General features: G+C 32.2%; 1 protein-coding gene across 1 annotated transcript in view; it reads left to right on the top strand.

Annotated features, from left to right (window-relative positions):
• The window catches only part of LOC143226056 (uncharacterized), a 151,214-nt gene that overhangs the window by 7,993 nt on the left and 121,178 nt on the right, over positions 1-22,043 (top strand). Inside the window, exons 4-18 of the mRNA XM_076456488.1 lie at positions 850-972; positions 1,306-1,389; positions 5,818-5,940; positions 7,192-7,281; positions 7,444-7,566; positions 8,445-8,528; positions 10,038-10,160; positions 15,722-15,805; positions 16,475-16,597; positions 18,004-18,093; positions 18,263-18,385; positions 20,120-20,203; positions 20,615-20,737; positions 21,120-21,206; positions 21,808-21,930. Coding sequence (XP_076312603.1) covers positions 850-972; positions 1,306-1,389; positions 5,818-5,940; positions 7,192-7,281; positions 7,444-7,566; positions 8,445-8,528; positions 10,038-10,160; positions 15,722-15,805; positions 16,475-16,597; positions 18,004-18,093; positions 18,263-18,385; positions 20,120-20,203; positions 20,615-20,737; positions 21,120-21,206; positions 21,808-21,930 — 1,587 coding nt within the window. The remainder of the gene's footprint in view (positions 1-849; positions 973-1,305; positions 1,390-5,817; positions 5,941-7,191; positions 7,282-7,443; positions 7,567-8,444; positions 8,529-10,037; positions 10,161-15,721; positions 15,806-16,474; positions 16,598-18,003; positions 18,094-18,262; positions 18,386-20,119; positions 20,204-20,614; positions 20,738-21,119; positions 21,207-21,807; positions 21,931-22,043) is intronic.

Below are 22,043 nucleotides of genomic sequence, written 5' to 3' on the forward strand. Positions count from 1 at the left end.
TTTTTGTTTTCTCGAATATACCTAATAAATAAATTTATCAGTTTAAAGCTTACTGTTGGTTTCTGATATTGTTGGAGAACTGCATTCAAAGTTTTGATATAAAATTCAAGTCTTCCAAATTTAACATTTTTTGGTAATATTTTTCATACATTTTTGAGATTGTCTTAGTTAGTGTGTACAATATATACTCATATTTCTAAAGTGCACATTATTTACCTTGAATATTTGGAATTGATATAATTATTCACTAGAGGTACAAAAGCAGCAGTCAAAGTGTTGTTATATAACATCAGTGCAACAAAAATGTGAAGTTTTATGATAATGTTGTTGTTATGTGCACTATATAACAATAAAAATTGATTAACAATAAATATTCAGTATAACTTAATGAAAGTAATGACATTTAAAATGTTAAAAACATTTATGATTAGTGAATTAAAGTAAAAACTGACACTTGAGTTTAGGAAGAAAATCAGAGAAATTGTAGTCATTAAAAAGCAAAAATAAATATTTGTAAATTGAATGCATATTATTTTTAATTGAGCAAAATACTTATACTTCTAAGGAAAACATATGCTTGAAACTCAAGGAATACTTAAAATATAATTGATATTTTCTTCATTTAGTTAACAGGTGCACAGCTATGTTCATAATGATAAAAAAACAAATAAACAGTAACAAAGAAACCTAAGGGCTTATAAGACATATTCAAAATACAGTGAAGTACAAAATCATCTCAGTATTTTCTTTGTCAGTCTTTTCCCATATTGAAAAATAAATCCACTTGCTGAAAGTGATAGGTGAGAAGCTAGATAATGTGTAATATTTATATGTTAAAATTTTCCACAGCTATCTGTCAGGATGATAATTGTGGACCCAATGCTTTGTGCAACAAGAATGGTCATCCTCCAGCTTGTGAATGCTTACCTGGTTTTTTTGGAAACCCTGAAGACCCAAAACTGGGATGTCAGCGTAAGAAAGTTGTATTATTCTCATAATGTTTACTAAAACATTTTTGAAAACAAAAATTAAATTGTTTTACTACATTAGAAGAAACAGTACTTATAGTGAATATTGTCTACAAAAGTAGTAGACATTTATCAGAATATTTACTCTTACTTTATTTGTATATATATATCCTTGATTAAAATTCAGTGATCCATTACATATTTCCACTTTAAAAAAAAATAGGGGTATTTTAATTCAGAAGTGCTATTTTGTTTCAGTTGAATTGATTAGTTTGATTAATAAATGAAAATTCACAATTTTTTAAAACAAAGTGTAATATAGTTTTACCTATTACAGCACCTGACATTTGTGAAGATGATAACAGCTGTCCTGCTAACCAATTATGTAAACCTGATAAAAATGGAGTCAAAAATTGTTTTGGTATGGTTTATTCTTAATGTTGTTATATTTGTCACACAATGTATTGTATATTTAGGAAATTGTATTGTTTACTAAAAAATTTTTGAAAACAAAAATTAAATTGTTTTACTGCATTAGAAGTAACAATACTTATAGTAAATATCACCCACAAAAGTAGTAGACATTTATCAGAATATTTACTCTTACTTTATTTGTATATATATATCCTTGATTAAAATTCAGTGATCCATTACATATTTCCACTTTTAAAAAAAAATAGGGGTATTTTAATTCAGAAGTGCTATTTTGTTTCAGTTGAATTGATTAGTTTGATTAATAAATGAAAATTCACAATTTTTTAAAACAAAGTGTAATATAGTTTTATATAATATAGTTATAATAATAAAAATATTATATTTCGGTGTCATATGAGAGAGAATATTTGGGATGTTATCACAATTGCTATTTAATTATTTTCAAGTGAAATAAAATTAAATTGATTTATCCTCAAAATTTTCCAACAGCAAGACAACAAGAGACAAAGATGAATGAAACTATATTGAATCCAGAGTATTAAGTTTCATGATAAGAGGTTCACCTCTCTACGTGGTGAACCTTGACTTTTACAGCTGAACATTTACTACATTGTAGGGAGACTAAAATATCAACTTGTATTTTTTCTCAAATCTCAGGTGTGGGTGACCAAACAGTGGATTTATCTGTTTCTATACACAGGAAGATTGAGCATTACATGGGACAGCCTTTGTCCTCCTGCTCTTTCAGAAAAGGCTGATCTGGTGCAGGCATATAAGGGTTTCAATTGCATTTTTCTTTCTCCAGGTTTTGCCTTTCCTTCCCATTCTTAACCCAGTGAGTTTACTAGGCCTAATGTGGCTATTATGGATTTTGTGTCTCAGATTTATGATGTTTTATCCCTTCCATCTTTTTCTTATGCATCTTGTCCTTCCTTACAGCATGAACAGTCTTCCTTCCCCTTTTTGGTTTTCCTCCCTCACCTGATTTTTGGGTTTAAACTAATTTCTTTGCTTCACATTTCAGTGAGGAGATTAACATGACATGCCCCCCATAGACTTCAGATCAGTTCACTCTTTTCTATCCTTATGCTTACTATCCATTTTTAGACCAGTAGCTGTTAGGTTCCTTGTTGTCTGATGAATATTTTTCAGATACCCTTACTCTTTTCTTTAGTCTACATGATTTCTTCAGCTTTGGTGTTACATAAATGTTTTTTTTGTTGTTGGGACATTATGGGTCATGATGCCATATTGATTCAGGTCCATTTATCCTTGACATGTTTTAGGTGCATAAGTATGGCCTCATACCTGAAGTAGTATGTTTTGGATATGGTCCAGTAAACTCTGGAATCTTGGGTGGTCTATATAAATATTGTAGCTCATTTGTCTCAGTCTGAGCCTCACTTACTTCCAGTTACCACTTCCCATGCTTTACCTGCCCTTTTATTCAGGGTACTCCTTGTCATTTACTTTTACAATACACTCACCTCCCACCACCAGTACTGATGATTACTCAGTGAATTAGGGTCTAGTGAGAGCTCAGCTGTTTGAATTTCTTCATCACTGACATTCCTTCATCGACAATCAATCAGTGCTTCAGTTCCTGTCATAAGGAATCATTGTCCAATTTCTTTTCCCACCTTGTGTCTCCTTACCCTGTTTCTTTCCCTCCTCCTCAAAATCCTGTGGCTAACCAGCATCTAAAAGAAGCAGTTTGGGAATTTCTATTGTGGTGAGCCATTGAACCTATTTCCATCCTTCTTGAGATTTTTATTCTCATCTTTTCTATGTCTCTTAGAAAACTTGGAATTGGCAGCTGATAATTGAGTTATCTCACTTAAACCTCTTTGTTTTGCCACTGTAGTTCACCATAGAGTCTTTCCTCACCCTAAGATCAGCATTTTTGCAGGGTTTGTGGATGACCAAAATGGATGTTACTGATTTCACCTTAGTCTTGCCCTTATCTTCAATTTGCTACCTCTGGGTAGTTTATCAATTTCAGGCACCTACCCTTTGGATTTGCCTCAACTTCATGTGTTTTGTTGCATAATCTGGGCTTTTTCTTATTATCTTCATCTTCACTCCACTTTTTTTAAGGTCCTCATGATTACTTATTATTGGCCAGCTCAGATTTGGTTTTCATAATTAGAATTACTGCTTCCCTCCTGTTCCTCTCCCACTTTCTCTCTATCTTCTTTGACAACCTCTTCAAACTCTTCATTTTTATATTGGCCAAATTACTTCCTACTGGGGTAAATGTTCCTGACTTTTTATCTTCTGGCAGTCCTCCTCCATTTGTAATCTCTCACTTTCTACCCTTACCAATTGGGCCCACCTTTTGGTTCTATTGGCCTATTCCTCCCCCACCTTCTTCCTCCCATTAAATCTGACACATCACTTTTTCTCTTACTCTTTGTATTGATAATCCATTGGAGGCATGTGAACCACACTCAGTACATTTGTCTCCTACTATATCCATCATATTGTAGTTTCCTCTTCATCAGGGTTTTGTCTACCACCAGTGGCTATTCATCAGACTTCAGTGAAACTCTAACTAGCAAGATTTATTCCTATCTTATTTTCTTTCCAGGGATCTTCTCTTCATTCATCATTTTTTGGATCTTGCTGTGTGGCGAGTTGTGCCTGACCAGGTATTACTTAACTTGAAAACCACACTGTACAGCCATGATGTCTTGCGTTTTATCTTCCATGGCTTCACATGCTCACCATTGAAATGGGGTGTTCCACAAGATCACTTGAAGGTTTGTAACCTTATGATATTTTGCTTCATAAGCATGCCTGTCCCAGATTGCATCATCCATGGACTGCATGGGTAAAGCAGAAGGGAATTGTTATTCATCCCTGCCAGATGATCTGCTTTTCAAAATAAGGTTTTGTAGTCACCCATTACTGTGTTTCGAGTGATGACATTCCTCCAGACACTCCAACACCTTGTCACCCTCCTTTCTTTGATTGGAATATGAGAGTCCTTGCCACTTTTCACTTCCAAGTCACTGGGGTGGTTGACCATGGAGGCACCCAGCTGAATGGGTTTCTCACAATAATCATTCAGTTACAGATTAGGGCAGTGGTGTTCTGTGTGTGTAGATAATGTGATATTCTTCTTTTTGTGACAACAATGACAACAAAGTTAGAAGTCAAAATGCAGTTCACCCCTTCAGTTAGTAACTATCATCCTATCCTCACATGGATGTTGGTGCCCCATGGTCAGGTTTTGGATTTAGGATTAATCAATCAACATAAGCATTCATACTGTTTTTGGGTTGTTGTCTGTCTTTCTCCCTCAGTTTCTTCTGTTTGCATTGTAGTCACAACATTGGATCATGGAATTGTTCCAGTTTCATCCTTGGGTATCCCACATTCTCTCTTTTTACAGAGATGTTATTGCCATATGGATGGTACCATCTAGCTTCTTGGTGGAATAAGTTGATTGCATGTGGTAAATATCCTTTCAACACTAGATGTCAAATTCCATTATCAAGAGCTCAGAACTAATCCTAGTATCATACCCAAGAGTTGGAGTGGATTTCAACACCCCATTCATTAGTTTGACGTGAGATGATATGATCCTCATTTTACCCTAGCTTGGATGTCAGTACCCCATGGGCAAGTTTTTGTGTGGTCTTTGTTTACCCATCTTTCTCATTGTGGGATTAAGATACAGTATGTTTCTGTGGTTAGGATCACTTTTCTGATGCATTCTCTTCCACTCGGATGTGCTCCTCTCACCTCCATCCTTATATCTCACATCTTGCACAGTTGTGCGAGGAGTATACCTGAATCAGATCTTATTCTCTCATTTTGAGTGGTATCCTTCAAATTCTTTCAAGAAGTATTTCTGTCATTCCATTGAACTGATTCTCCTCCCTATAAATGTGAAATTCTAGCTAATCTGGTGAGAAGAGATAAATACTATATCTCCTATATTGAAAATGTAATTCCAATAGGTACTTATCTTCTCTCATCCTTTCTCCCCACATTTCTCCAGTGCTGACATCCTCTGTCAAACTTTTAAATGATACTAGAGGAGTGTAAACAGAGTCACATTAGTTTTGTGATCATGCCATATTCCAGTTAGGATGTGATGCATGATGATTTGCATTAAAGACATGTAGGAATCTTGCATTTCCAATAGATAATAGTTAATCTTGTGACTGGAGGTAAGTACCTATTTGGAATAAATTTTCAGTATAGGAGAACTATACCTTTTGTTGCTTTTATCTGCTGTTATCCTTATATTTTTTTTGGATTTAACATAATATGTTTCTCACATATTAATAAGTTCAGAAAAGTAGTAGCAGTTCCTTGTATAACTGTTTCAATGTATAGATTTTTTTCTAGGGCTTAACTTTACAAGATATATCACAAAAACAAACTATTTATCTTTATCTAGATGTATGTGAGAGAACAAGATGTGGACCTAATGCAGAATGTGTTGGTAAAGATCACAAACCTGTATGTCTTTGTTTACCAGGCTTTAGTGGAACCCCAACAAATCTTAATAAAGGCTGTACCTGTAAGTGTTTATGATGTTTAAGTAGAACTGTGCAATATGTATAGAAAACAAAATTATGATGCAATAACTTCCATAAATAACAAAACTTAAAATGCTACATTAGCAAATAAATGTTGGAGATTCATGTATATGCTTTTTATTGAAATACGGGACTGAGCACATTATATTAAAAAGCAATAATGAACCAGAATATATCAGAACTGTATTCTGGCATTGGTAACGTTTTGTAGGTAGTGTGATGCCACCAAAAATTTATCACTTTTGGGGAAGGAGAATTAACAGTTTAACAGCCCTTTCTGATACAAAATATTCATACACTCAGATTGTGGTTTAGAGTTTCTAGAATAGATTATTCTTTATAGATATTTATTATATGTTTAATACATTATTAAAGTAAAACAGTATGGACTAGTTTGTAGCACTGTGACCATCATGACGAAACCCACCTGCAACATATTTTACCCTAGCCCATGGTAAAAAAGTGCATCATTTTGTAACAAGGGAGAACTCATAAACATAAAGATTAGTGGCTAAAGCTGTCCACCATTCAAGGCAAACAACATGCAAAATAATCAAGAATGATCTCCATTTGGAAGAAAAGCCAATAGGACATGGGCATGAGTACACAAAGATAAGGCTTCTAGCCATATCTTGTGTTTAACCATTACATACCTCAAGCAGCTGGAAAATGAAACATGTATTAATGTTATTCTGTATGCATACATACAGATAAAATTGCTTAATGAATGTCTGTGGACTTCTGTGTGAATGAAACATGACATATGCTTTTGCATTGAAAACTATATGTGATGCTGTCAAGACACATGATTATCATATGGAGCATTACTAGATTTGGCAACATGAACTGTAAGAAGGTGGTGAGGTTCATAAGTTATTCTAATATAATGTTCTCAAATCTATGTATTTATGGAAAATTTATTGACATAACTGAGATGCATATGTAATCATTTGAAGAGGTAATATGCTTTAGTACTGATCCAACTGATGGTTGTACATTTAAACCTTCATATATATATATATTTTATATTCATCAGAATGAACAAAGACAAAAATCTTCTTAAAAATAACTTGTATTTAAAATGTAATTTGATAGATTTAAAATATTGGAAAAGGATAGAAAATTGAATGAACTATAATTAAATTTGTAAGAACTATTTACTCTGAATATTTTGATGTTCTGAAACAATTATTTTTCAGAATGTTTTTTAATAAATGCCTGTCACTATTTAGCTGTTCCAGAAGACAAATGCCAAAAGGATGATGACTGTTCTGAAACAAAATTATGTCAGTTTACTGAATCAGGAATAAAAGACTGTATTGGTAAATGCATTTTTTACATTCTCATACAGCATCTACTTAAAATAAAATACTTTGTAATTGTTTTACTGTTGAAGTTATGAAATATTCAAAATGAGCACTTGCTTGTATAGAAAAAAAAGGAAAATTTTACTTAGATAAATAACATTAGCTTGTATTTTTCAGATATCTGTGCCAAAAGAAAATGTGGTCCAAACTCACAATGTCTTGGTTTGGGGCACACTTCAATTTGTGAATGTTTTCCTGGGTTCTCGGGCATTCCAGATGACCTTGTACATGGTTGCCAACGTGAGTTGTTTCAAATTTCTCTTCATTTTTAATTTTTCAAAAATAAAAGGACAATTTATTTAGTTTACTTTATTGCAATACACTTGTAATCTTTTACATAAAAACTTTCAAATTTCAGCAAGAAAGTAGGTGATAGAGAAAAAGAATTTGATTTATATAGTTAGGAAAAGGACCACTAACAGGTGAAGGTTTTCTATCTGATATGTCTATGTGACAATAGAGCATGAGTAATTTGATTGAAAAATATTTTACATTCATGAAACAATTGTTGCACTCTTTTAAGTTGAATATTTTTAAGCATAGTCCATGTGTAAATAGCTTACAGAAAATCTTTAAGGTAATGAAATAATACTATGGATTTTTTTATCATATAACATTGGTTTTATGACAAAGAGATGCTTTATGTGTAAGTGTAAATTAAATTTGTGTGCTTTAGTAAGGTATATTTCCATTAGAGATTACACTTTAAGAGAGAGAGCGAGAAAGAATTTTCAATTTTTCCTTGAATTATATTTTCAACAAGGTAAATATAATAAAGTATTTTTGAGTAACACATAAATGATGGGAATAAATGAGTTGATGTCCATTAAGGTAAGTGAAAATTAAATACAACAACTTTTTAGAAATGTGTTAAGAATTGCATTAGTTAATGATCATTATTTTTTGTATTCTCTTTTTTGCATGTTACATGGTTAAGTATAACATTGACTTAAGTGACAGATTAAGGGTATTTCATTACAAACTGAATGAAACTATTTCTGTTTTTCAAATGTTTTTTTTCCATGCAGTTGATTACTTTTCTGTTAAAAAAACTCATTTAAATTAAGTATGTTTATGGAGGTTTATAAATAATTAAATATACATTTTTTGAAATACAGGTGACATCTGCACAACAGACAGTGATTGCCCAGCCAGTCAAGCATGTGAAAGGGAAAGTCCACAGAAAGTTAAAAACTGTACTGGTTAGTATTCACATTTTATGTCTTAAAATATGTTCCATATTTTAGAAAAGAAATAAAATTAGTGTTCTTTTTTAAATTTTTGTATTAAAAACACATTCGTTTATTGTGTTTTGTTTTTCCTACATTATGTGAATTTTAAGATGAGATAGAGAATCATTTTGGATGATGATGTATGACACCTAACATACATTATGTCTATGAAAATGTTAAAACTTTTCACTCCAGATACTTCATTTAATACATCATACAATTTCAGTCTGTGGTTAGATCAGTTTCATCTGACAATCATAACAAGTTTGTCTTTATGATAGACTATTTTTATCAAACATTACTGTTGTATCATGACAGACCAGGTGGCCTTTTAAAAATCATCAGTGAATCTGAAAGCCTACAGAGTGCCCATTAAAATATTTAAAATACCATTAGCATTTGCATTTGAAAGTTGAATTAACCCTAGCATATTTTCTGTGTAAAGGTCATCAAGAAATGCATGGTTCAGTGCATTGGTCTCATCAATTAAGATGACAACTTTGGACTTAGTTTTATGAAATTACGTTGCACAGCTGATTTCTTGTTGTCATTTTTTTAAAAATATGATTAATAATATTTAAATAGGCAAATTGTGAATGAAGTGTTTGGTGTGTATAAAATCCATTTAATCATTTGATTTTGACTTTTAAAATCATGAAATAATTTTATTCTGCTTGGATAATTGTAGGAAAACATAATTACTCAGTGTAATGTTAAACTGCTGTCATGCAGTTTTACTTAAGTCCATTCACTTTTAGCAGTTTCAATAATTTTTAGAATTGTTTTACAAGCTACATTGTCTCCATGCAGATATGTTTTCTTTTTTCTTCCATGTATTTTGTTGTTTTGGCATTACTCTGCTTGAAAGCATATCTCACATGTTGGGCTGACTTTATAATCCCTTGAAAATATTTCTCATATCTTTTCTACTAAATTTTTCTGGGCTTAATATTTCTACTTTAAAGTAAGCAGCATTCAAGTTTTCCATTTTAAATAGCTAGTAAAAGATTTCTTTTTACAGAAATGAAATTTATTTTGGAGAATCCATCACTGAATAAATAAGTGTTTTAAGTTCTTCATTACTCACCATATTGGATAAATTCACTTGGTATCACTGGAACTGAAGCACATTGGTCATCATTAATACTCTCAACATTATGATCTTTAAGATTTTTTAATAATAATTGTTTCTCACACGCATTAAAAATTTTTTAAAAAGTATTTTATTCCTGAAGTTCTAATTATTTTTCAAACTGAGAATATAATTCATTGACGATAACACTTGCATCATTGCTCTTGTAAATTAATCAGCAGTTGGAAAATCATGATGCAAACATCAGTGGGAAGTTTTGTGGAAACTTTGAATTAGGTAGGTATTTTGTTATGTAAACTTACTTTTTATTAAATAACATAAATATTTAGATTTTTTTCATTCAGGTATGAGTTAGCTGTCTTACCATAAAAAGTAAATCTTTTCAGATGTTTGTAAAGAGAAGCAGTGTGGTCCTAATGCTGAGTGTGTATCCTTTAACCATGAAGCTCAATGTAAATGTAAACCTAATTTTGAAGGCGATGGTGATAACGTGATAAAGGGCTGCAAACGTAAGTAATTGCATGATTTTCTTTTTTTATCTAAAAACTTTTGAATACAGAATGAAGTTGCTATTATATAATAAATTATTATTCTTTATGTAAAATTTTAAGTTATTTTCCCATTTTTTCTTAAAGGAGCAAAAAATATTACACAACCAGTTTTAAGTGTATATTAAGATTCAAGAGACACATCACATGAGCAATTAGAATTCTGGACTCAATTTAGAAATATCAAGTTCTCCTCAGAATAGTTAATTATCACATTTCTCAGAGTTATAAGATTTGAGGCTAGTCTTTCATTATAAGTATGAAAAATTATCATATTTTATAATACTAATTATTTAAGTATTATTTTAAAAGTTTATATATTGTTTTAAATTATAGACAAAACCATTTATAGTAATTGTTATATTCTAATGTTTTTATATTTTTTCAGTTCGTTTGTATTTATGAACATTATATTTTTTATTTGCATTTCTGAATATTTATTTCCAAATTTACCCATACCATAGATATCTAAATAAAGTTACACACTTAGAAAATTGCTTCTATACATGTAAATATCTTTTGCAGTTGCATCAGTAGGTAGCTATATAACTTCTTTAGGGCAGTGAGCACGTGCAGTTAGAAAGAAAAGATATAGTTTGATATGTCATAGCAAGCATATGTTTATAGAACCATTTTAATACATAGAAATCTCAAGTTTATTTTACAATATACTGACTATTTTGGTAATTATAATGCTTTAAACACAGTTATACAGAATAATGGGGTAATTTTAAAAGTTTAGTCACTTTCTTTCACTCCTTATTAAAAGAAGAACAAATTAACTGTCCACTGTGCTCTCTTTTAAAAATACGTTGTAAAGAGCATTTTGATACAGTATTAAAAGAAGAACAAATTAACTGTCCACTGTGCTCTCTTTTAAAAATACGTTGTAAAGAGCATTTTGATACAGTACATACCTCATCTTGCAATGTTTCCTAAAGTATTCTCATTCATTGTTGCCCTCTATATGCAATTTTCTATTTATGCATGTCACAAACCTTATGCTCCCTCCCCTGTTGGAATTACTGTATTCCAACATGTCTTTTATGCATATCATCATGTGTCATCTCTTAACCAATAATAGCATGTCATGCTTAATTTGGTCTTCACGGATTTCGTATCTCAGGTTTTTGATATATCCCATAGCTTTTATTCACCTTGTCCTTCCTTTTTACATGAGCTATCTTTTAAACTATTTGTTGTATTTACTTCCTTTCCTGATATTCTAGTACATGCAGCTCAGTTTGTCTCGTTTAAGTGAGAGGATCAGCATACACCCTCAAAGACTTCTGATTAGTACATCTTTTTTTACCACTGTGTTCTTTGATCAGCAAATGTTTAGTTTATTGTTACTTATTTGGGGTGCAGCTTCTAAATCTAATGTTAATCTTACCCATGCTCAATGTTATCATCTTCATCTTACTCTGATTATCCTTTTACAGTATCTTTCTTCTATACATCTCCTATCAGAAGTTCTCCACAGAAATCCTGAGAGGTTTCTCAATGAATATCCTTCATCTTCTCTGCTCCACATTACCCCACTTTTGTCCTTGGCTCTAGCAGCACATATGTGCTGTTTTGTTGTTGGGACCTTGCAGGTAGGGATGCAGTATTGGTTCAGGTTAATTTACTCTCAACATATCTTAAGGACTCAAGTCTGGCACATTTTATAAGACATTATGTATTGGATCCAGTCCCAGAAAGTATTGAGCCTTGGGTAACATCAGCCTGCCAGCAATCAACCCTTACAACTTTTATAGTCCGTTTGTCTTGGTCAAAGCATTATGTGTCAACTATTCCCATTTCCTGTACTTCATCTTTCCAACCCTTACCTGTTCCTTCTAATTGGGGGTACTTCTTTTCATTGATTTTTCTCAGTGACATAACATTTGTTGCAACCAATACCAGTGACTAACATCTGGGTTTTGGTGTAGTAGGAGCTTGACTGTTGGAGTTTCTTCCTCAGTAGTGCCCCTTTGTCATTGATCAGTGTGTGATGTAGGTTCTGTCAGAAGGATTCATTATCCATCTTCTTTCCCCACTTCTAATTTCTCCTTGCCTAATTTCCTTTCCTTCTCCTCAAAATCCTGTGACCAATTAGCATCTATCAGAAGCAGTTCAAGAACTGCTAATGTAGATGGAGATCAAACCTGTTCCCCATCCTTCCTGGGGATTTTATTCCTCATTTTTTGTTGCTCCTCAAAAAAACCAGGAGTTGGCAGGCAGCTGGTAACTGATTTATTTCACATCAACTGCTTTGTTTGATTACCCTGGTTCATAATGGAGTCTTTTCTCACTCTGAGATAAGCATTTTTTCCTTGGTTGTGGATGACCAAATTGGATGTCTCCAATGCTTACTTCCACATCATGGTAGCACATCAGTTTTGACCTTATTTTCTGTTTGGTTTACCAATTTCAGGCACTCCCCTTTGAACTTGTCTCAACTTTTTGTGTGTTTTGTTGTATAGTCTGGGCTCTTGTATGGCATTTTTATGTTCTGGGGGATGTGATTTTATTATTACGTGAATGACTGGCTCATTCCAAGCAGGAATTAGCCACTTATACTCACTAACTTCTTTTTGTATCAGCTTAGATGGGCTGGTTGATAAAAGTGAAGAAGTCATTCCTTTGACCCACTCAATATCTAGTCTATATGGGAGTCTTTTTCAATGCTAATTTCAGTTACACTCTGTCTTCGTCTTTAATTTTTTGTTTTGTGGAACTTTTAGTTTACCATGCCCTCTTGGCTCAGTCACTTACTGCTTGTGAGGTTCTATCACTTTTAGGGATGTGGTACTCCATGAGTGAACTGGTCCTTCTCAGTTATACCCATATGAGATCCCTGCAGTTGGTGCTTCTCTGCTTGGGATTCTCATTCCACCACTATTTTCCTGGTTGGCTGGTGGGCATTTCACTTCCTGGAAGCATGGACCAATCAGCAGGAAGCTTCAGGCCATTGGACTGCAAATGAAACCATTTTGCATGTCAGCGTCCTCGAACTTCTAGTGGTATGTTGGACATTATATCACTTTCTTCTTCTCTTCCATCATTGTCTGGTAATGGTTTATTTGAACAAATCTTTGGTGGTGGCACATATCACCACATGTCTCTTTTCTATTTTCTCCTTCCATTCTTCATCAACCTCAATTCCACATTCTGTATCTCAACCTCCCTGCTTGTGTATTTACATTTGGCTTTTGTCTAGTCCCACTATTTTCATTGTATGTCAGTTTCCTCTGCATCATGGTTTTGTCTTCCACTTGTGGTCATTCTCTAGACATCAGTGTGAGTTTAACTGGTAAGTTTTCATCTTGTTTTTTTTTCAGAGGACTGAACAGGTATTCCACACTGTCGGCTATGTTGACATATACTTTCTTGTCCATAGCTTTGTACACTCACCATTGGGATGTGGTGTTCCACAGTTTTGCTTTATGGTTAATTACTTTGTGATAATTTGTTTCATAAACATGCTCATTCTGGATCATACCACATACATTTGTTTTGTTTTTGAATTTCATGCAAAGCTACTTGAGAGCTATCTGTGCTAGCTGTCCCTAATTTAGCAGTGTAAGACTAGAGGGAAGGTGGGTGGTGATGACTAGCTACCTTCCCTTACTACCTTGGGCTACTTTTTTACCAACAAATAGTGGGATTGACCGTCACTATATAATGCCCCCATGGCTGAAAGGGCGAGCATGTTTGGTGCGACCAGGATTCGAACCCACGACCCTTGGATTACGAGTCAAACTCCTTAACCCACCTGGCCATGCTGGGCCTACCACATATGTACTACATGGGTAAAGCAGAAGGAGATTGTTGCTCATCCCTAGCATGCCTTGAGTGGTGTGGTCTGCTTTTCAAAATAAGATTTTGTTGTCACCTATTACACTTTCTCTAGTGGTTTCATTCCTTCAAATTCTATATTGCACTGTCACCCTCCTTTTTTTGAGTCGAGTATGAGAGTGCTTGGGTGGTTGACTATGGAGGCAACATCTTGAGTATGTTCCATAAGGAAAAGGTTAGAACTATTCAGTTGAGAGTAGGGCAATGATGTTCTACTTGTGTAAATTTGATGTGGCTTCCAGAGCAGTTGAGCCATCTTTTTGCTGAATGACATAGCTTCCTGATCACATTTACACAATAACTTGTGTTGAGATGGTTCTCAGCATAGAGGTTTTTGATTAGAATGAACAAGTCAACATAAGTTCTCACACAAGTTTCAGTTGTCTATCTTCCTCCCCTAACTGCTCCATCTGTGTCTTTGGTTACAGCAGTAGTATGTGAGATTGTTCTGGTGCTATCCTTGACTATCTTTTGTTCTCTTCTTTGGATGGTACTGGCCTGTGCTATGGTTTGGGGAATTGATCCCATAAGATAGAAATATTTTTGATAACAGATGTAAATTTCCAGATTGATTGATCAGTGATTATCCTTGTGATGCATCCAGAAATTGCTACAAATCATAATCCTCAATTCTTGAATTTAAGATGAAAGCAGTATGACCCTCATCCTATCCTCATATGAATGTTGGTACCCAGCAAGAAGGTTTTAGGATGTAGTCAGCTTACTGGGTATGGCTTGTTGTGCCCTAGCTGCTCTACTTCACATTTTCTACTTTTATGTATTACACAATTCACACATGAATGAAGAATAAACCTGGCTTGGTTCAGCTTCTCTGATCTACAGATCTATATCTCTCATTTATCAAGATTATCTTTTGGATGTTTTTAGGAACCTTCTTTCACTCTCTTCTTCTCTGTGTTGGATTCTAGTTATTCTTGTGAGAGGGGGGTAAGTACCTTTTCAGAAGTTATAATTTTCCTACATTTGAAATGTGTTTTACCCCACTTCTGACAAACTTCAAAGTGAATGTTTGGTAGAGGAATGTAGAAGGAGTCACATACACCATGTAATCATGTCATGCTACTCTTGAATAAGAGATGACACATAATGATTTGTATGAGACACATTGGAATATAGTAATTCTGAGGGGGAGAGTGCAAGGTTCGTGTCATGGGTAAAAAATAAGTTTGCAAATGGAAGACAGCATTGAATAATAATATCTTATCTTATAAGAGAGGATAAGTGCCTATCAGAAATGTGATTTTGTTATTGGAAAATTATAATTGAAATCCTAGCCCCTGTAAAATCCACAGGACTACATTAATGCACACAACTTATTTATCAGTGTGATGAGTAGTACTGAAAAATGTACAGTGATATTTGATGAGCTGCTATTGTTAATATACCATTTCTATATAGCCATTTGCTGTTATGACTGTTACAGAATTAGCATTTTATGACCTGGTGTTGTGTTTGAGAATGATTGTGTGTCAAAGTCAAACTTATTGTATATCATGTTTACACTTTGTATTCCAATTTTTGAGATGTGCATCAAATAGTTACTAGCTGTAATGAGGTGTATTTTAATGTTTTGTAAATAATTTTTGTACTTAATGATTTTCTTTTTAGAAAACTGTCTCGTATTTTATATTGATTTTTGGAGTTGTTGTTTTTGACAGCTGTTGATAAATGCAAAACTAATGGAGAATGTCCAGACAAAGATATTTGCAAGCCAAATCAAAATGGAATTAAAGATTGCATATGTAAGTGCTAAATTTGTATGTTATGTTCAAGTTGCATATCTGAAATTATTAAAAGAAATTGCTGTATGATAGAAAATACAAATTGACACTGAAAGGAGTCTTAATAAGGACCAACCTACCTCAGTTTCATAACATTCCTTCTTTCCTACCTTGGAATTTGGTGAGTGTGTGTACAAAGCCAAGTGTAGACCATAATATTATTTAAATATCATTATAGAAATTTGTGTATTTTCAGATGTTTCCCCTCTGTCAATCAATTTATTTATATTTGTCTTTCATGTTACTAATGTTAATTTTTTGTTTTTAACTTAAAGAACTTTGCTGAAAAAGTTAAACTTTTCATTAAATATTTAAAATGAAATTTATCTATCATTGAATAATTTTAATAATTTTTTTGTTTAATTTTTCATCTTTTATACAGACGATCAATCATTTAATTTAATGCATTTAAACCTTTTTAACACTGCTTGTAAGCATTCCTTAGTGTAATCTACTTGTTTTGTGCATTTATTTCTATTACTTGGAGAAAACTTTGTGTGCAATCAAAGTTATTGATGTTTTAATTTATGTCCCTTTCATTAGTGTTAAAGTTATAACTAACTTGCAAATATATCTTGGAGTTTAGCTTCAGGGTTGATAAATAACTTCTTATATCGGTTTTTATTTCAGCTGCCTGTTTGGGAACACCCTGTGGTCCCAACACTTTATGCACCGTAGTTAGACACAGGGCACACTGCACTTGTGAAAATGGCTATACTGGTGATCCATACAAATTAGATATTGGCTGCACACGTAAGTTTGATTACTAAATGGTAACTTAAGGTAAACACACATACATAACTTTAACATTTGCTCAATATCATATAAATAATAAACTATGTTGGATATAAGCATACCAGGCATTTTTTACCTTGTAATATAATTTTTGAAATTTGTAAGTCATAATAACATATGCAGTTTCTATATGACATATGGTCACAAAATTTAAGTTGCTCTCATTCTAGCTACCTTTGTTTTTTATCATTCTCTTGTTATAACACCAAGTCTGCTTAAGGATGTTTGGTTATGAAGCTACACCTTGAATATTAATGTAGGCAGCAGTGTGATCACTGTCCTGAGGCTAAAATATCCCTTGTGTTTGAATGAGAATGATCAAAATGTATAATACTAGTTACTCTGGGTAAGTGACATTACAGAGTATCTAAGAAGTCAATTTGGTAGAAGCTATCTTCATGGAGAGAGAATTTTTACTGAGTTATCTAAGTAGCATTTGGTTTAGTAAGTCTGTTAGAAGTTATCAGTGCAGTTTGTAGAGATTGAATAATTACAGAGTTATCTAAGTAACATTAGGTGTTATCATTCTGGTAGAAGTTATCATCAGTGCAGGTTAAGAGAATGGGAATAGATTAGTTTCAGTAAAAGCCAGCATCTAAAGAAAGTACACACACACACATACACACACTGTTTGTACTTTAAATAAAGCTAATTCATTGTGTCCAGTCTCTATTTCCTATGGAACTGTCTTCCCACTCATGAAGGAAATATGTTTGTCCTGAAAACACGACAGCTATTTTATATGTGGTTTGATCAATATGTACACTGTTACTGAATGGTTGCCTAGGATGAAAGTACATAGAAAATTATTTGAAAAATATGGTTAAATTTCTTTATCGGTTTTTGTATTCTGGTCTGTTTTTGTTATCCCAACAAGTACAATAGACTTCTCTTAGCATATTTAGCTAATAAAACTATAAAATAAGCTTTTTCAATTAACTGTACAAGTTTTATTAAAGTTTTCTATCAAAGAAAAAACTGTTATTTTTGTTTGTTTAGATTCCTTTATTAAAAAAAAAGAAATAAAAACATTTCTCTTGAGATTCAGCTGTGTATAAACAATGAGTTTTCAAAACAAGATTTGAAAAATTCTCTGGACATAATCTGTGACCTTTAGATGAGTTTTTCTATTGTGTCCTTAGTCCTAGAATTCCAGCATGAGCTCCCCAGACAAACTTGTGTACTAAATTAACTGCTCTGGCATTCTGGGATTTACAATAAACTGAGTTTGATATGACTCTAGGACTAAACAAGAGTTTTATAAGAGTTAATTAGACTTGTTTTTTAAATTACGTATTTTAATTACATTAAAAGTTTTGAATTTTTGAATATTTTTATTTTTTCTATATTGCTTTGTTTTGCAGCTATTCCACCACATCTTTGTGATAGTAATGATGCCTGTCCTCCTAATGCTGTGTGTCGGCCATCAAGCAGTGGTATTCGTGATTGTTATGGTAAGTGTATTTGAAAAAGTATAGTTGACTTCACTATAATGGAATATCTTTTTCCTCTTTACTACAAAATTTTAACAGTGAAAATTCACAACTGTTTAATCAAAAATGTAATATGATTACAGTCTTTTCAGCTATGTTTTATCTCATTAGTTTAATAAAATATTTTTAGACGCCTGTGCAGAAATTGTATGTGGACCAAATGCTCAGTGTGTGTCTACTGACCATAAGTATGTTTGTACCTGCACCAAGGGTTTTATTGGAGACCCTAACAACCATACCCATGGATGTACAGGTGGGTAGAACAAGGCACAAGTTTCTGTATTTTAGCAATATGTATAAGATTAGTGTTTGAATTACAAATGCAATAACATTTTAAGAAAAGGAGTGAAGTACATGCCTTTTAGTATATGAAGATTTTTCAATTTAGATGTACATACAGTTATATAGGTTACTTAAGAATACAGTGCCCTCTGGTACTTTACTCACTGATTTTATGTTAGCCATGTCAAGTATGTAAAGACCCCTAGAAAAGAATAATTTATTGTGCCTTTTGAATATTCATGCATATGAGAATGTACTTTGTTGTTGTGAGACATTGACACATAACATACGAAATGTAGTTTCTCTTTCAACAGCTGAGTTTGAGACAGCTCATTTCAGAGAGTGAATATGATGATTAAATTTCACATATACTACAAAGTTTTTTACTTTTTAATGGTGTTCATAAAATACAGTTTGTTATAAGAAAATATTAATTTTGAGTGATCAATGCTTGTTTTTGAAAATCATCCCATGAACTTAACATTTGTAAACCTACTATTTGGGGGTCGTGGTCTATGTATGTTAACATTTTTAGTTAATTAATTCATGTATGATGTAGAAAAGGATTTGGTTCCACATATAGAAGTAGCTTTATAGCTGAGTTACTTAATATTCCTAAAGATATATGCAATTTTGGTTAAATTCATGACAATAAAAGATACATATAGCTTGTATTGATAATGAAAATTTTCTAAATAGTAAACTTAAGATTCAAAATAATACAAATTTAACACCAAATCAATGAAACAATCAATCATTCACTTCATACACATCCAACTTAACAATTATTATCATTAATTTCTTGGTTAAATATACTGAAATAGATGTTTTAATGTGTATTTGTTTTATAATTATTGTTATACTTGTTTTATTGCCTAATTAAGAACTTTCAGATTTGTAGTTCACAAAAACTTTCCAATCTGTTTAGCTGGTTTGCAAGTAAAGTCAGATCTGTTTGATGCTGCTGTAAAATATTTGAAGAAAACATTATTTCTGTATGTGATACCTGTGTTAGAAAGTTAAGAATGCTGAAATTTTGTCATTTACATTATATAGTATGGCAGTTTCTAATATAATATAAACACTAAACTTGTTTAGCCATAGATAGTTCATACACAACATTGTACATATTTTGGCATTTAATCAGATCTTCAAGGAAACATAAAAATAATTTTCCTCCAAGGTATTGAATAAAGTTTATTGAAACTTTGCTGTTAAGTCTATGAGGTTATCAGTGTTTTTTTCACTTCTTATACCTGTTGTAACTACTCCAAAAGCAAATATGTTATCATGTGACATAATCCATATAAATTTTGAACTGTTAACCAACATACAAAGCTAGTGCAATAATAATTTAAATACAAAATGAAGTTCATAGCACTATTCATCATAATACTTGTTTAACCAGGAATCACAATTAAATGCAAAAAAAATCATTCCAAAAGTTGTCAGCTTTTGTTGTTTGTAATTAAAACCATGAAATCCAAAACAATAGAAGGTACACATACACAGTGTCTAAGGCAGAATTTTGTGTTGGCTAAAACTTACTTTAATCTTTTTTCAAACAGGATACAGTATATATATCAATTATTATTGGTGTTAGATATAATTATAATTATAGTTGAAGTCCCAATTTAAAGTGTATACTGTTATTTATAGGTACTGTCTGTGAATTAATTTTTAAAATTTATTGTATTTCTTTTAGTGCCTCATCAATGTGATTCTGATGAAGACTGTGATTCTGATAAAGTGTGCCGTATGGACTCAGATAAAATTAGAAAATGTGTTTGTAAGTAAATCTTTAGCCACATACTTCAGTTACCATATAAATGTTTGGTACATATTTATTATATCAATCCTGTAATAGGGAAATTTTCGATGTTTTCATGGTGAAAGAACCAAATTCATGCAAAACCTTAAACTGAACACAGAAACTTGTTTATTTCCAGATGGATTTATGGTATATTGAGAGTATAATTTTTTTTTATTTGAGAGAAAAATAACTTTATTGATGCAATTGTATATTTAATTTTCTACTTCCAGAAAGAAAACGTTATTAATAATTTAAGTTGCAGTCATTTCTTCAAAAGCCTTTCTACTTTATAAATATTTCACTGAAGTTTATGGCTAAATACTTTATTATATATTTAGATAAATTAGAAATATAAGTAACACCAAGAGATCATTGATTGGTTTATAGTGGTCTGTGTATATGCTGAGTGTGGAGTTTCAGCTGTATGTCAAGCTGAAAACCATCAACCATTGTGCATTTGTCCTGAGGGTACCATTGGTGATCCTAATGATGCTGTTAATGGCTGTCAGAGTAAGTTGATTTCATTAATTTTATTTTTGACAGAGTCTAGCTAAATAAGTCTTGTTTGCCTATTAATTTATTAAATTTTAAACATAAAATTATTTTTATTATTCTTTATGTACCAATAGGTACTTTAAGCATAGCATTTATGAAAACAAAATCTTTTCATAATAGATTACAAGGACCAGGTGAGTGTCAAAAAGTTATGAAAAACTTTGTATATAGTTAAAAATGAAGTATTGAGACTTTCCTTAATACAAGAAAAAGATTGAAATTTGAAATAATTCGAAAAGAGTGTTAAAACATTTTTTGTCATATATAACAATATTTATTTGTGACACAGTAATTTACAAAATTATAAATATTGAATAAAATACTTCTTTTCTTTTAGCTATTCCTAATATATGTGAAAATGATTCTAACTGTATCGGAGATCTCGTATGTCGACCTAATGAAAATGGCATTTTGGACTGTCTTGGTAAGCATGTTTGGGACATGCTATTTATAAACTCTGTTTAAACTATCTTAATGATTGAGCCATAAAATCTGATTGAAGAATGCTGGTGAAAAGAACTTGAAATAGTAAAGCAAAAGGAAGAAAAGGGAATAACATAAAATTAGTGTAAAGAAAACTGATTTTTCCTTATTTCATATTAGTATCTCAGTCGTTATAAAAATAGACATTTTCAGAATATTCTGTGTGTCAGAATAATCATGAGTTATAAAGTTTTCTTTTATTGGTTAATGGTTTACAGTTGATATGATACCATCATTTGTCTTTAGTTTCATAACCCTAAATAGGTTTTCAGATATAGGTCTTGCTGTTAATTTATTGTCTTGACATCTCAGCTTGAGGTTGTATTAAATCTCAATGTTTGTGGTATGTATGTATTATTTTTCTTGAATTCATTGGATTAACAACAAACTCATACCACAGTGTTGACTTGACCAGATATTTGGTTTCTCCCTTTTGTAAGCAAACATCATGTCACTTTGATGAAGTGTTGTGTATACTTGAGCTACTACATATGTGCTTGACTTATATTGACGGTTTTGTTACTTCTGATTCACGTTATTAGATGCGTGCAAATTTGTCTCTTGTGGCCCCAATGCCTTATGCAAACCTAGAAACACTGAAATCGTCTGTGTATGTGAACCAGATCACGAGGGAGATCCATACAATCTTGTGAATGGATGTAAACGTAAGTTGAACTAACCTTTGCCTTTATATAGTTAAAATATTTTAAGAGTTTATAAAAAAAAGTTTGAAATTTGTTTATTCTGTAAGAAATAGTTCGTACGATTCATTCTTATT

Source organism: Tachypleus tridentatus, chromosome 1 (genome assembly GCF_004210375.1).
Source record: "Tachypleus tridentatus isolate NWPU-2018 chromosome 1, ASM421037v1, whole genome shotgun sequence".
NCBI classification, from domain to species: domain Eukaryota; kingdom Metazoa; phylum Arthropoda; class Merostomata; order Xiphosura; family Limulidae; genus Tachypleus; species Tachypleus tridentatus.